Raw genomic sequence first — 13,468 nt, 5'->3', positions numbered from 1 at the left:
CTTTGGTCCCTGTGTTCCTGCGAGGTCATGTGGCCTCTTAGCGGGGGTCTGCAGCCCCTCCCTCGCTGTCCTGTTGGACAAAGGGGGAGATTCAACCACTGGTGCCATTTTGTGCTCCATGTCCTTGCTCCTTCACCCTTCGTGCTTTCTCCCCGGCTGCCCCATGTTCTTGGGAGGTTCTTGGAAATGTCCATGGAGCCACCTTGTTCTCCACTAAGGGGGGAGGTAGATACGCTGGAGGGCAGGGACAGGGTCCAGAGTGACCTAGACACATTGGAGGTTTGGGCCAAAAGAAATCTGAGGAGGTTCAACAAGGAGAAGTGCAGAGTCCTGCCCTTGGGACGGAAGAATCCCAAGTATTGGTACAGGCTGGGGACCGACTGGCTAAGCAGCAGTTGTGCAGAAAAGGACCTGGGGGTTACAGTGGATGAGACGCTGGAGATGAGTCAACAGGCGCCCTTGTAGCCAAGAAAGCGAATGGCATATTAGGGGCATTCGGAGGAGCATTGCCAACAGATCCAGAGATGTCATCATTCCCCTTTATTCGGCTCTGGGGAGGCCACATCTGGAGGATTGTGTCCAGTTCTGGGCCCCCCACTACAGAAAGGATGTGGACGCATTGGAGAGGGTCCAGTGGAGGGCGACCAAAATGATTCGGGGGCTGGAGCACATGACCTATGAGGAGGGGCTGAGGGATTTGGGTTTGTTCAGTCTGCAGAAGAGAAGAGCGAGGGGGGATTTGAGAGCAGCCTTCAACTCCCTGAAGGGGGGTTCCAAAGAGGCTGGAGAGAGGCTGTTCTCAGTGGGGGCAGACGCAGAACAAGGAGCAATGGGTTCAAGTTTCAGTGGGGAAGGTGTAGGTTGGATATTAGGAAAAACTCTTTCCCTAGGCGGGTGGGGAAGCCCTGGGCTGGGTTCCCTAGGGAGGGGGTGGAATCTCCATCCCTAGAGGTGTTTAAGTCCCAGCTGGACCAAGCCCTGGCTGGGCTGATTGAGTTGGGTCGGTCCTGCTCTGGGCAGGGGGCTGGACTCGATGACTCCTGGGGTCTCTGCCAGCCCTGGGGTTCTAGGATGCAGAACGCTCCTTTGCTGTGGTGTCTGCACAACACTGGAGAATGGTCCCTCTGCTGCCTCCTGGTTTCCTTGTGCTCTCCCGTGTCTGTCTCCGTCTTAGACTGTTAGCCCCTTGGGGCAAGGGAATCCCCATTTTGAACAGCGCCTAGCGTGCCAGGGGCCTGGGCCATGCCTGGGGCTCGCAGACCCTGGCAATACAAATCCTATTAAACTTCAGCCTTCCTCTGTGTGCAGGGGACACTGCGACTGACGACATTAAAGCTCGGGCGGTGGACGAGATGATGGCCCGGATCAAGAGCGGGGTGGTCCTGCGACCAGCCCGCAAGGGCCCAGGTGCGGTGTCCCAGGTAAACAGCAGCCCCAGCCTTGGGTTCCTGCAGACACAGCTGGCACCCCCATGTCCGTGGCGCTGGTCCCAGGAAGCATCCCAGCATGCAGAGACCCAGTTTGGGGGGGTGGCTCAGGCCGGGGTCCTGAGCCAGCGTGGGGGGTAAGGGCAGTTGGCTGGCTCTGGGGGGGAAACAGGAGGATGGGTGAGGGGGCCTGTTGATCTGGAGGGTGCCAGAGCCGACCAGTGTTGGTTCGGGGCGCAGGCTGTGGAGCCTACGGCTCTAGCACAGCAGTGAGGCGCCCATGAGCATGGGGTGAAGGCAGACCAAAGCCCCGCCCCTTTGCCCTGAAGCCCCGCCCCTTTCCTTCCAGGCCACACCCCTTCAACTACCTCCCTAGTCAAGCCCCGCCCAATCCCAGCTGAGGCTGCTGCATGGCGCAGCCCCAACCCCTCCTGGGTGGCTGAGGACTGCAGGCAGTTTTGGGAAGACAATGCCTTCCCTCGCCCCCACTCGCTGCCCACGGGAATCGCCACCTGGGGCAGATAGAGGGACAAGCTCTTTCCCAGCTGGCAACTGCCCGGGTGACATGAGAGGGGGTTTCCCAGGGCAGGGGTCTGTCACTGAATGCCTCGCTGTGCCCAGCCCTAGCTGGCAGGCTCCGGAGAGAGGCCAAGACCCCGGGCCACTGGGATAGGAGCCCCCCGGGTGCTGGGGGGTGGAGGGGAAAGCACCAGGATCCTCCCTCAAGAGCTCTCCCCTCTCAGGATCGCTCCGCAGCCGCCAGCAAACGCCAGAGCGCCGTCATGGAGCTGCAAGGCATCCTGGTAAGCCATGTTGGCCCGGAGGCAGGCACCGGTGCAGGGGGAGGGCAGGGGAGCCCCGTCCCGCAGGAGGGGGCCGTCGGCCAGCTGCTCCAGCCCGGGGGAAGGACCCAGGCCTGAGGATGCGCCTCGCACTTCTCCCTCGCACCCCTTCCCCGCCCCGATCCCGTGCGCCGAGGGTTCCTTTCGGCTGTGCTCTGCGTGGTACTGCCCCGCGATGTGAATGAGCTTTGGGGGGTTTGCCCCTAGTGATCGCAGATTGGATTCCTGCCCTCCCCCTGTTTCAACGACTCTCCGCTCGGGAAGGTTCGGCCTGACCCCTGCAGGACTACGGGGCTGCTCTGCGGGGCGGGACCTGGCCCATCCAAACGTCCTGCCGTGTCCATACGTTGGGGGAGGGGGCAGGGGAGCAAGCGGGACAATTTTGCCACCCCCGCATTTGCCTGGATTTGGAAAACGCACCGCGTCCGATTGGCAGCAGCAGACAGGGCACGTGGGCATCGGGCACCGCAGTAATGGGGCCGTGCCGACCTCTCGCGGGTTGACTTACGGTCGTAGGGTAGCCGTGTCCCCGTGGGCCCTGCCCCCAGCTCCAGCGGTGGCGGCCTGTGGGAGGGAGCTGACGGTTCTGAGCCGGGGTGGACAATCATTATTAACGGGGGGCCACTCCAAGATTTTGGCAAGTGCTCAAGGGCCACGTTTCTGCCGAGAGGGGTGGGGTCTGGGACAGAGGCTGGGAGCAGAAGGGAGCTTGGAGAACAGGAAGGGGCTGTGGAGTCTGAAAGGGCGTTTGGGTGAAGGAGGGGGTTGTGATTTGGGGCAGGGGTTTGGGATGCAGAGTCCAGGAGGGGGTACGGGTGGAGGAGAGGATTCTGGCCTGAGGGAGGGGCTGCAGGAGAGGGTGCAGGGTCTGGAGGGAGGTGTGGCCTGGGCAAAGGGGGTGCAGAGGGTTTGGGTGATGGCTTGGGGCAGCAGAATGGGGTGCAGGGCAGAGAGGGAGTATGGTGCAGGAGAGGATTTTGGCCTGAGGGAGGGGCTGTAGGAGGAGGTGCAGGGTCGGGGGGGCGGGTTGTGACCTGGGGGAAAGAGGTGCCGAGGATTTGGGTGGTGGCCTGGGGCAGGTAGTTGGGGGGGTGCCAGAGGCAGGCTCTGGCTGGGAGGCGCTTACAAAAGAGGGAAAAAAACCAATTCGCCAGCTCAGCCATGATTTCCAAATCCCCAAACAAGGAAAACAATAAGCCTGGACGGACTAGCTAAACTTTTCCCTACTGACACATTTCAAGTCCGTTCTTGGTGAGAGAACCCATCTCCCGTCTCCCTTGATTCCTGGGAGAAGCTGCTCTGATCTCAAACAAAGAAAAGAGCGAAAAAAACCTCCTTGTCCCAGTTTGAAATTCCTACCTGCATTGTTATTGGCTGAGTGCCCGACACCTTCGCTAGGTACATGAGTTAACCCCTTAGTCACCAGGTGCTGGTCAGCACTCCTGATTATGACAGGAGGGAAGAAAGGAGGAGGCTTCATTGGCTGCTGCTGCTGCCAGCAAAATATCTCAGCTGCTATTGGTCAGAAACTGGCCAATGGGAGTGGAAATATTTTGCTGGGGGGGCGGAACAGGGCACAAAGCCTCCCTCCTCGCTCCCAGACCAGAGCAGCCACATTTAAAGCGGCATCGCTGCGCTGTGCTTTAGGGTCCCAGCTTGGCAAGCCACATCCGGCTCCCTGGCTGCCTCTTGCCTGCCCCTGTTTTAGGTAGAATAGGGGACAAAGCGTTTGTTCAAAGAAAGTTATTGAGCAAAGAAAAAAAAAAAGGTGCCTGCCCCTTTAAGGGCGGCCATTTTTAATTCCGTTCTCCGTGGCACACCTCCGACTGCCTCGCAGCACACCAATGTGCCGCAGAACACAATTTAAGAAACACTGACGTAGCTAGTTCCAGCCAGAGAAGACGGCGGCGTGCGTGCCGCTCCCACTCACGCGTGGAGATGCACCCTTTCACCTGGTGGCCAGAACGCCCACCTGGGGCAAGGCTCAAGTCTCCTCCCTGCGACAGCCTTGGAAAAGACCCTTCTGCGTGGCGGAAAATCTAGCCAAACGTCCGATTTGGCTCCCCCCCTAGCGAGTTTGCGTTGGTTCGGACCTGCCCCCGGACCACAGTCTGTTACTGGCCCAGCTGTAGCCCTAGGTGCAAACCTCACTGCGGATCCACCCCCACGCCCCTTGGGATGCTCACCCCAAGGGAGTCTCGGAGAGGCCTGCAGCCGGTGGGGGAGGTGGGGGCGGGACTGTGTGTCTCCCTGTCTGAGCTGCCTGCTCCCACCCCCTGGCTTCTCTTCTCAGGGCACGATGAAAAGGCCGATGAGAAAGCCCAGCTGGCGTAGGCACAGCCAGCGGAACAAAGACAGCCAGCTGGAATCCATCCTGCAGAGACGGCGCCGGATGGTGGACTCCTCCGCTCCCGGCCAGCCCTCGCCGCTGCGCCCTGAGCTCAGGAAAACGCCAGGGGTGGGGACGGCTCCCCGGGTCTCTCAGACCCTGCCCAGTAAGCCCTCCCGCTGCACGCCACGCAGCCACATCCCCTCATGCTCCTTCGAGGTCAGAGCAGCCTTCTGCGGAGCAGGGCGCTGCCTGCACTCGCTGCAAGCCAGCCCCGCTTCGGACTCCCTGCCAAGCGTCGCCATGTAGAGCGGCCTCTTGCAGAGGCAGCCATAGACCGAGCACAGGCCTGGGCGGCAGGGCGGCTGGGGTCTCTTTGCAGCTCTGCAACCGACGTGCTGAGCAGTCCTGGGCATGTCACTTTGCCTCTCTTTGGCCATCTGTAAAATGGGGTGAGATTGACCCACCGTTATAGCGGGTTTGGAGAGCTACTGGTGCAAAATAGCCTCATCTGTCCATGATTTGTTGGGCTGGCTTACCATTGCCCGTTTCTGAGGAGGGATGAGTCAAGTCCCATTTCTGTGACCAGTCGGTCATAACGGGGATGATCCAGCAGAACAAACCAGGCCAAGAGATGTGACCGGCTGCTGGTTTTAGCCGCTGTGGGAGGCAGCTTTGGCGGCTGGCTGACAAGCTATGCACAACAGCGTTCTTTGCATGAGTCTCACACACAGTCTACGCGGGTTTCTTACTTTCTAAGGTGACCGTGAAATTTGCAAGGCTGCATCCGGCCCGTGCTTGGAGGAGAACGCAGCTGCCGTCCAGTTAAGAGAGAGAGTGGCGCAACTTCAGAAAAGCCGGCGACTGGCTCTCCTGAACGCCACAGGGGACAAGCCGGCATAGAGAGGGACGACCTGAAAACCAGCCATCCTGTAAGAAAGACTCATGACTACCCACCTCCTTGGGACATTAGGAAGGGTTGGATGCGGGACCTGCAGTCAATACTTCCTCTCATTTTTTCCATCCGTGTGTGGAATAAATGTTGCTCTGTGCACTGATGTGCACCACCAATAGAAACACATGCTGCTGGTGTGGGCATTGTGGACACTCTGGCAATCCGCTGGGCAGCACCTGAATTTTTCCTGGGCAGCCACCCAAGCACTCAGCGTACAGGGTACCAAAGCACTTGAGCTAAAGATGTAACTTCCCTTCTAGGCAGCAGTAGTAGGCAGTTATCCTCCAGGTGGCCCCTCGAAGGGGGGACGCCGGACAGGCTGCACAAGTGTGTTACAATGGTCCCTACATTTCATTCTGGTTCCTTTCGGTATCCTCCCCAGCGGCTAGCGTGTGTCTGTTACACCGAACCATGTCTGTTGCTGCAGGAGGGAGGCAGACTGCCTGCAAAGGACTGGGGAGCACAGAGACGGGGGGCAGCTAGAGCTGTCTGCAGCACCCCAGGCTCCAGAAACAAGAGTCCTGCCCCGGATCGCTGGGGCTGCAATCCAGACATGGTGGGTGCTGGTGCTGCTGGGTGGGTCGCTGCTGGGATGTAACGCCCATGACAACACACAACAGGTGGATGGAGAGGTCCAGGTTACTACGACCGATGATCGTGCGTCGAGATGGATGCTGCGGTCACTTCTCCAGAGCTCTTGCTCGGGCGTGTGGGGACAGTGTCCAGGATGGAGGGGCCTGGCCCTGTGTGCTCTGAAAGCAAAGTCCAAGCTCTCCTGGGCTTCAGTGAGCCAGGATCAGACCTGGGGCTTTTATTCGGCTCTGTATCAGCCTCGCGTGCAGACAGAAGAGAGAACCTGCCATAGACTGGCCTCCCCTCTGCCCTCCAGCTACAGGCTGCACGCCGGGCTCCAGGGGTGCCCCTGCCACAGACTGTGGATGAGCGGGGAGAAGGGGGGGCGGATCCTGGCTCTAACAGTGTCAACGGAAGCTTTTCCGCTGAGCACGAAGCCAGAGGTCTTCCCAGGGGATTTAGTTGGGGGTTACGTGTGTGGAAGTCACTGTGGATAAGCTACATCTCTGAAAGCGGGGGGGGGTGGCTGTGTGGTTAAGGCTCTAGCTTGGGACTGTAAGCTAACTTGGGCAGCCGCCCCGGAGAGATTCAAATGCTGCCCCACTGGTTAGCAGAGCACCCACAGCCGGCAGCATGTGAATCTATGGGTGGTGCCCATCTGCACATGCCTCGGTGCACATAACAAAATGTATTCCGCGCATGGATGGAAAAAAATAGAGGGAACATTGCAGTGATGCCTCATTTTAAATCCTCCGCAGCTGGCAGCCTGTGTTTCTACTGGCATTGCACATCCACACGTGCCTTGGTGCACATAATAAAATTTATTCCACGCATGGATGGACAACATTAGAAAGAACATTGCTCTGGAGTGCCAGGCTCTAGCACAGAGTGCGTTGGTGTCTCTGTGCCTCAATTTCCCATCCATAAAATGGGGGTAATGGTCCTACTTTTGCCTGTGTGTTTGCGAGGGCTTGGAGGAAGAGACTGGTTTTAGGATGTGGGTCCCCAATTTCAGCTTCAAGGTACGATGGCGTTGAGGGGGAATGGACTATCGTGCTTTTGTTCTGATGTTCCGCACCTGTGTCTCTTTCAGGTTGCACCACCGTGAGCTTGCACAGCCCGCCTGGTCTAGCGCCCTGCGAGTGCTCCGTGCATTACCTGCCCCACCTGTACCTTTCAGCCACGCAAGCACCCTGCTCAGCATCGCAGCCTGAGGATGCGGCTTTCTGATCTGGCTGGATAGCCCGAAGTGCAGCCAGACGAACACCCTGCTTGCTTGCGCATCCCAGAGCGGTCCCCTTGTCTCCACGGATCCGGGGAGGAGCAGTCAGGAATCGTAGCGCTAACAAGCTTCATCGGGTGCGCCGAGGGTGGATTTGTACCTGGCCAGGGGGATGGGTTTTGTTGACATTGGTGTGCAAAACTCATCCGTCCCTGGGGATCAAAGCTCCTTGTCCCATCAGCTGGCTCCTCTTGGTGCTGCTGGCTTGCCCAGATTTGGGTCGCAAGGCTCGGACCGCAAGCGGTGTCCTCATTTTCCAAGTTCACGCTATAGAATCCTAGAGCGGGCAGAGACCTCAGGAGTCATCAAGTCCAGCCCCCTGCTCTAGGCAGGACCAATCTCAACTCAATCAGCCCAGCCAGGGCTTTGTCCAGCCGAGACTTAAACACCTCTAGGCATGGAGATTCCACCCCCTCCCTAGGGAACCCATCCCAGTGCTTCCCCACCCGCCTAGGGAAATAGTTTTTCCTAATATCCAACCTAGACCTCCCCCACTGCAACTTGAGCCCATTGCTCCTTGTTCTGCATCTGCCCCCACTGAGAACAGCCTCTCTCCATCCTCTTTGGAACCCCCCTTCAGGGAGTTGCAGGCTGCTCTCAAATCCCCCCTCACTCTTCTCTTCTGCAGACTGAACAAACCCAAATCCCTCAGTCTCTCTAAGCTATTCTGAGACCTGCTTAGAATAATGGCCGCTATTCCGAAATAACTTTGCTGGGTAGACACATCGGCTACGTCTACACTGGCATGATTTTCCGCAAATGCTTTTAACAGAAATGTTTTCCGTTACAAGCATTTGCGGAAAAGCGCGTCTAGATTGGCACGGACGCTTTTCCGCAAAAAGTGCTTTTGCGGAAAAGCGTCCGTACCAATCTAGACGCGCTTTTGTGCAAGTAAGCCCCGGTTGCCATTTTTGCAATCGGGGCTTTTTTGCGCAAAACAAATCTGAGCTGTCTACACTGGCCCTTTTGCCCGAACGGGAGCAGCATAGTATTTCCATGAGAAGCACTGATTTCTTACATGAGATCGTCAGTGTTCTTGCGGAAATTCAAGCGGCCAGTGTAGACAGCTGGCAAGTTTGCAGCTGCTTTTGCGGAAAAACTTGCCAGTCTAGACACAGCCATCCTGACTGGCCTGCTGTGACGTTAACAGAGCCAGCAGAACCTACACAGCTCTGGCCAGATATCCTGGCTCTCCTCCCCTGGCAAGCTGGCGAGTTGGTTTTCTTTCTGTGCACCAGCTTAATGCGGGAAGTGGATCGTTTGGAGGCAGCCACACCCGGGGATAGCAGTAAAATATCCTGTGTGTCGCAAAAGAGCTCTCATGTCAGGCCGCTTCAAAATGGGGAGAAGCTCAGAGCTGAAGCCACACCTTGGAGCACTGGCATGTCTCTGGATATAATGATCAAAAGTGGCATTTAACTGCTGAGCTGAACCTCTTGGGGGTCTTTCTAACATTTGAAAGCTGAGCTCAGTACGTTTTAACTAGGCGGCCTGTTAGGAGGACAGGGCTAAAGAAATGGAATTTGGAGGGTCAAAGCCCGGATCACGTGGCAGCTTCCACGTTGTGGAGATTGTCGAGCTGTCTAGAATGGCTCATGTGTACCCAACTCAAGACAGGCTGGACACAACCCCCAAGCTAGCTGTGAGTTCTGTGTCGAATATTAAGTCTGGACTGCTTGAGCACCACCACCGCCTTAACATGGAGTCACAATCCCCTTGGGTGCTCCGCTCCATCTGACCACCCAAGCAAGCTTGCCTTTGTGATCGGGGATCCCTTACACCAGAAACCAACAATATTTAGGTTGCTTCTAGTCCCAAAGGACCAGTCACTTACTCCAGGTCAACTGCACCTCAGATCCTATACAAAGACAGTGCGTGTAGCCAATCCTATCATTAATTAAAGGTTTATTTAGCTAAGAGAAAGAAATGAGAGTTATTTACAACGCTAAAGTGCACACACGTACACACACAAATGTGTTGCAAACTTAGGTTGCAAAAGGTAATAGAAAGCAGCTATAATATTCAAGCTCTCTGTGCCCTTTAGGGCTAACCCAATCCAAACAAAATGCAGGACTATGTAGCACCTTAAAGACTAACAAGATGGTTTATTAGATGATGAGCTTTCGTGGGCCAGACCCACTTCCTCAGATCAAATAGTGGAAGAAAATAGTCACAACCATATATACCAAAGGATACAATTAAAAAAAATGAACACATATGAAAAGGACAAATCACATTTCAGAACAGAAGGGGGATGCGGCGGGGGGGGGGGGGGAAGGAAGGAAGGTAAGTATCTGTGAGTTAATGATATTAGAGGTGGGGAAAGTTAGATGTCTGTGAGCTAATGGTATTAGAGGTGATAATTGGGGACGCTATCCTGGTAATGGGTAAGATAGTTGGGGTCTTCGTTCAATCCGCCCCCCCCCCCCCCCGAGAGTGTTGAATTTTAACATGAATGACAGTTCAGAGGATTCCCTTTCAAGTGCAGATGTAAAAGGTCTTTGTAGAAGAACGCAGGTGGTGAAGTCGTTGAGACAGTGAAGTCGTTGAGACAGCTACGCAGCAAGGGCAGGGGAAATGGCAGGGGAACAGACCGGCGTTTTAAATTAGAGCAGCTGCAACAAAATGTTCCCGGTGCTTTTTTTTTCTTTTTTTGCTCAACAAAAATTTTCCTGTCCCTGGGGGTCGCGAATTAAAAAAGGTTGAGCACCACTGTTCTACGCTACAGGTAGAGAGAGAATGGCTGAGGTGTACTGGCTGCAGGTATTTCAAGATGTTGGCTTCTCGGCCAGCAAAATGCAAAGCTACGTCTAGACTGGCATGATTTTCCGCAAATGCTTTTAATGGAAAAGTTTTCCATTAAAAGCATTTGCGGAAAAGAGCATCTAGATTGGCACAGACGCTTTTCCGCAAAAGCACTTTTTGCGGAAAAGCGTGCGTGGCCAATCTAGACGCGCTTTTGCGCAAAAAAAAAGCCCCGATCGCTATTTTTGCAATCAGGGCTTTTTTGCGCAAAACAAATCTGAGCTGTCTACACCGGCCCTCTTGCGCAAAAGTTTTGCGCAAAAGAGCCTTTTGCCCAAACAGGAGCAGCATCGTATTTCCGCAAGAAGCGCTGATTTTGTACATTACAAAGTCAGTGTTCTTGTGGAAATTCAAGCGGCCAGTGTAGACAGCTGGCAAGTTTGCAGCCGCTTTTGTGGAAAAACTTGCCAGTCTAGACACAGCCCAAGGGTATTAAGTTGCGCACTTCTCTCTTGCACCAGCAGCCGTGTGTGCTGAGATTAGACAGGGGAGGCAGGAAGCTTTGGTGGTGGTGTGTGCGACAGAGGGGACCAGGAGGAAAGCGTGGAAGTTGGAGGCAAGGTCAAAGGTGTGGATTCTGAGTAGAGTTTCCAAGAGGAGGCCATAGGGAGATGGAGCCTGAGAACAGAGAGGAAGTGGGAAGAGGAGAACATGGAAGCCGAATAGAAGGAAGGAGAAGGAGACAGGGATCTCATGGGGCTGCTGTTAGTTTCCGTCGCTGTAACCCCCATAGCCTCATCTGTATATAATTATAACTACTACATAGTTTGAAGAGTTTGTGCAAAATAAAGTCATACTTTCCAGTTAGCTACAGCTACCAAATTTTGCATAAACAAGCCTGGAACTTAAATTAGCAGAATGCACTACTTTTTACACCAGAATATGCTGGGTGAAAGGTGTAAATACGTGGTTCATGGACCCACTCTGAGAAAGCCGTACCGAGCTGCTCCAGTTTGTTTATTTACTGGCTCTGCAGCCACGGAGCCTCACGTTTCCCGTTGGCTGTGGTTTGCTGTTCACAACCAAGGGGAGCCGCCGAAAGCAGTGTGGGATTTTTCTGGGATATATTAGCAAGGCTCTTCTTACAGGGTCTTCTCATTAACAAACTAGGGAAGTACAACCTAGCCAGGGGGCGCATAACTGGCTGGATAACTGTTCCCAGAGAGTAATCGTCAATGGTTCACAGTCATGCTGGAAGGGCATAACATGTGGGGATCTACAGGGATCAGTTTTGAGGCCAGTTCTGTTCAATATCTTCAAAAAACGATTTAGATATTGGCATAGAGAGGACGCTTGTAAAGTGTGCCAATACCAAGCTGGGACGGGTTGCAAGTGCTTTGGAGGAGAGGATCATAATTCAAAATGATCTGGGCAAACTGGAAAAAATGGTCTGAGATAAATAGGCTGAAATTTAATAAGGACAAATGCAAAGTGCTCCACTTAGGAAGGAATCAATTTCACGCATACAGAATGGGAAGCGACTGTCTAGGAAGGCGTCCTGCAGAAAGGGATCTAGGAGTCAGAGTGGACCACAAGCTAAATATGACTCAAAAAACTTAAAAAAACAACGAATAGTCTGGTAGCACTTTAAAGACTAACAAAACATGGAGACGGGATCATGAGCTTTCGTGGGCACAGCCCACTTCGTCAGATGACCGGAGTGTTGGAAGTCCAGAACCAAGAATAAATAAGGGAAGGAGGGAGGGGGGAGGAAACAAATTGGAGGGGGGAGAAAAAAGCCAAGACCTGGGCTTGTTTAGTTTAGAAAAGAGAAGACTGAGGGGGGACATGATGGCGGTTTTCTGGTCTCTAAAAGGGCGTCACAAGGAGGGGGAGAGAAATTGCTGTCCTTGACCTCTGATGATAGGACAAGAAGCAATGGTTGGACATTAAGGAGAACTTCCTACCTGTCAGAGCAGTTAAACACTGGAATCAATTGCCTAGGGGGGTTGTGGAATCTCCATCACTGGAGAGATTTAAGAGCAGATTAGACAGACATCTATGAAGGATGATCTAGACCAGGGGTTCCCAAACTGGGGGGCATGTCCTCCGGGGGGGGCATGAAGAAATTATAAGGGGGGAGGGCACGAGGCGACCCAGCCACACACACACACCTGTCAATGCCACCCAAGTTTTTCTGCTATTTTTGGAGGGGGAGGGTGGAGGGTTTCTCAAAAATCAAAAGGGGGGCGTGATGCCAAAAAGCTTGGGAACCACTGATCTACACAGTGCTGGGTCCTGCCACGGGGCAGGGGACTAGACTCGATGCCCTCTCGAGATCCCTTCCCGTCCTGGTGTTCTATGAGTCTATGACAGATGTGTTTATCACCCGCGCTTTGAGAGGTGCCGAATGCTTCTCAGCCATCGACTTGTGACACGCACCATGGCATGACACCTAACAAAGCACGCCAGAAGACATCTCAACTCACCAGAGATCAACGTGACTACTAGGAAAGAGACCAGTCCAATTCTGGTGCCCACAGCTCAAGAGGGATGTTGATAAATTGGAGAGGGTTCAGAGACGGGGCTATGAGAATGATCAAAGGCTTGGAACGCTTGTCTCATCGTAATAGAGCTGTCTGATCTATTGATTATATTGATTTTGTAAGAATCCCTGGGTAGCACTGTGATGGCACGTTGGGGTCCCCCGCGTCCTGCACCCCGAAAGGGCACGAACAGACTCCCCCAGCCGGTAGAACAGAGGGAGTTTATTGCCTCTCCAGGATACAGCACAGCACAGATGTCACTAGGTTACAGGGCAGGCCTAGGGTGCCTCAGCCCCCCTTGATATGGGGTGGGGGGTCCGGCTTCTAAACCCCCCAGCCTGTTGCTGAGGCTGCTTTCTCCATGCTCCCAGACAGAAACTAACTCACTCTCCTCCAGCCCTGCCCCCACCCAGGCCAGCATCCACCTTCCTTTGTTCCTCTCCATGGGGGGTGGCTGGTCAGACAGGTTTGGAGCCCCCTTTGCATAATGCCCAGTCAGCAGAGATCGTCACAGCCTTAGCAAGTTACCCCCACTACGTCACAAGCACCCTGAGTTTCCCGTGGCAAGATTAGGCCCAATATTATTAAAATAACCCTTTTCGGGAGATCTCAATCATTGGAGACAGGTAAGAGCAAGTGAGACAAACACCTGTCAGGGACGATCTAGGTCTTGGCCCTGCCGTGTGGGCGGGGGGCTGGGCTTGGTGACCTCGCGAGGTCCCTTCCAGTTCTAGGGTTCTGTGGTTCTGTGGTTCTGTGATTCACTTCG

At 54.6% G+C, this 13,468-nt stretch overlaps 1 protein-coding gene across 1 annotated transcript in view; it reads left to right on the top strand.

Annotated features, from left to right (window-relative positions):
- Positions 1–9,556, top strand: part of LOC106732272 (shootin-1-like) — a 34,925-nt gene extending 25,369 nt beyond the window's left edge. Inside the window, exons 13-17 of the mRNA XM_075931075.1 lie at positions 1,309–1,421; positions 2,171–2,230; positions 4,563–4,764; positions 5,359–5,530; positions 7,220–9,556. Of these exons, the coding sequence (XP_075787190.1) occupies positions 1,309–1,421; positions 2,171–2,230; positions 4,563–4,764; positions 5,359–5,501 (518 nt within the window). The 3' untranslated portion in view covers positions 5,502–5,530; positions 7,220–9,556. The remainder of the gene's footprint in view (positions 1–1,308; positions 1,422–2,170; positions 2,231–4,562; positions 4,765–5,358; positions 5,531–7,219) is intronic.
- Positions 9,557–13,468: the final 3,912 nt, after the last annotated feature.

This window comes from Pelodiscus sinensis, chromosome 5 (assembly GCF_049634645.1).
Source record: "Pelodiscus sinensis isolate JC-2024 chromosome 5, ASM4963464v1, whole genome shotgun sequence".
NCBI classification, from domain to species: domain Eukaryota; kingdom Metazoa; phylum Chordata; order Testudines; family Trionychidae; genus Pelodiscus; species Pelodiscus sinensis.
The sequence above is the reverse complement of the archived record's forward strand: the minus strand, read 5'-3'. Positions and strand labels throughout refer to the sequence as shown.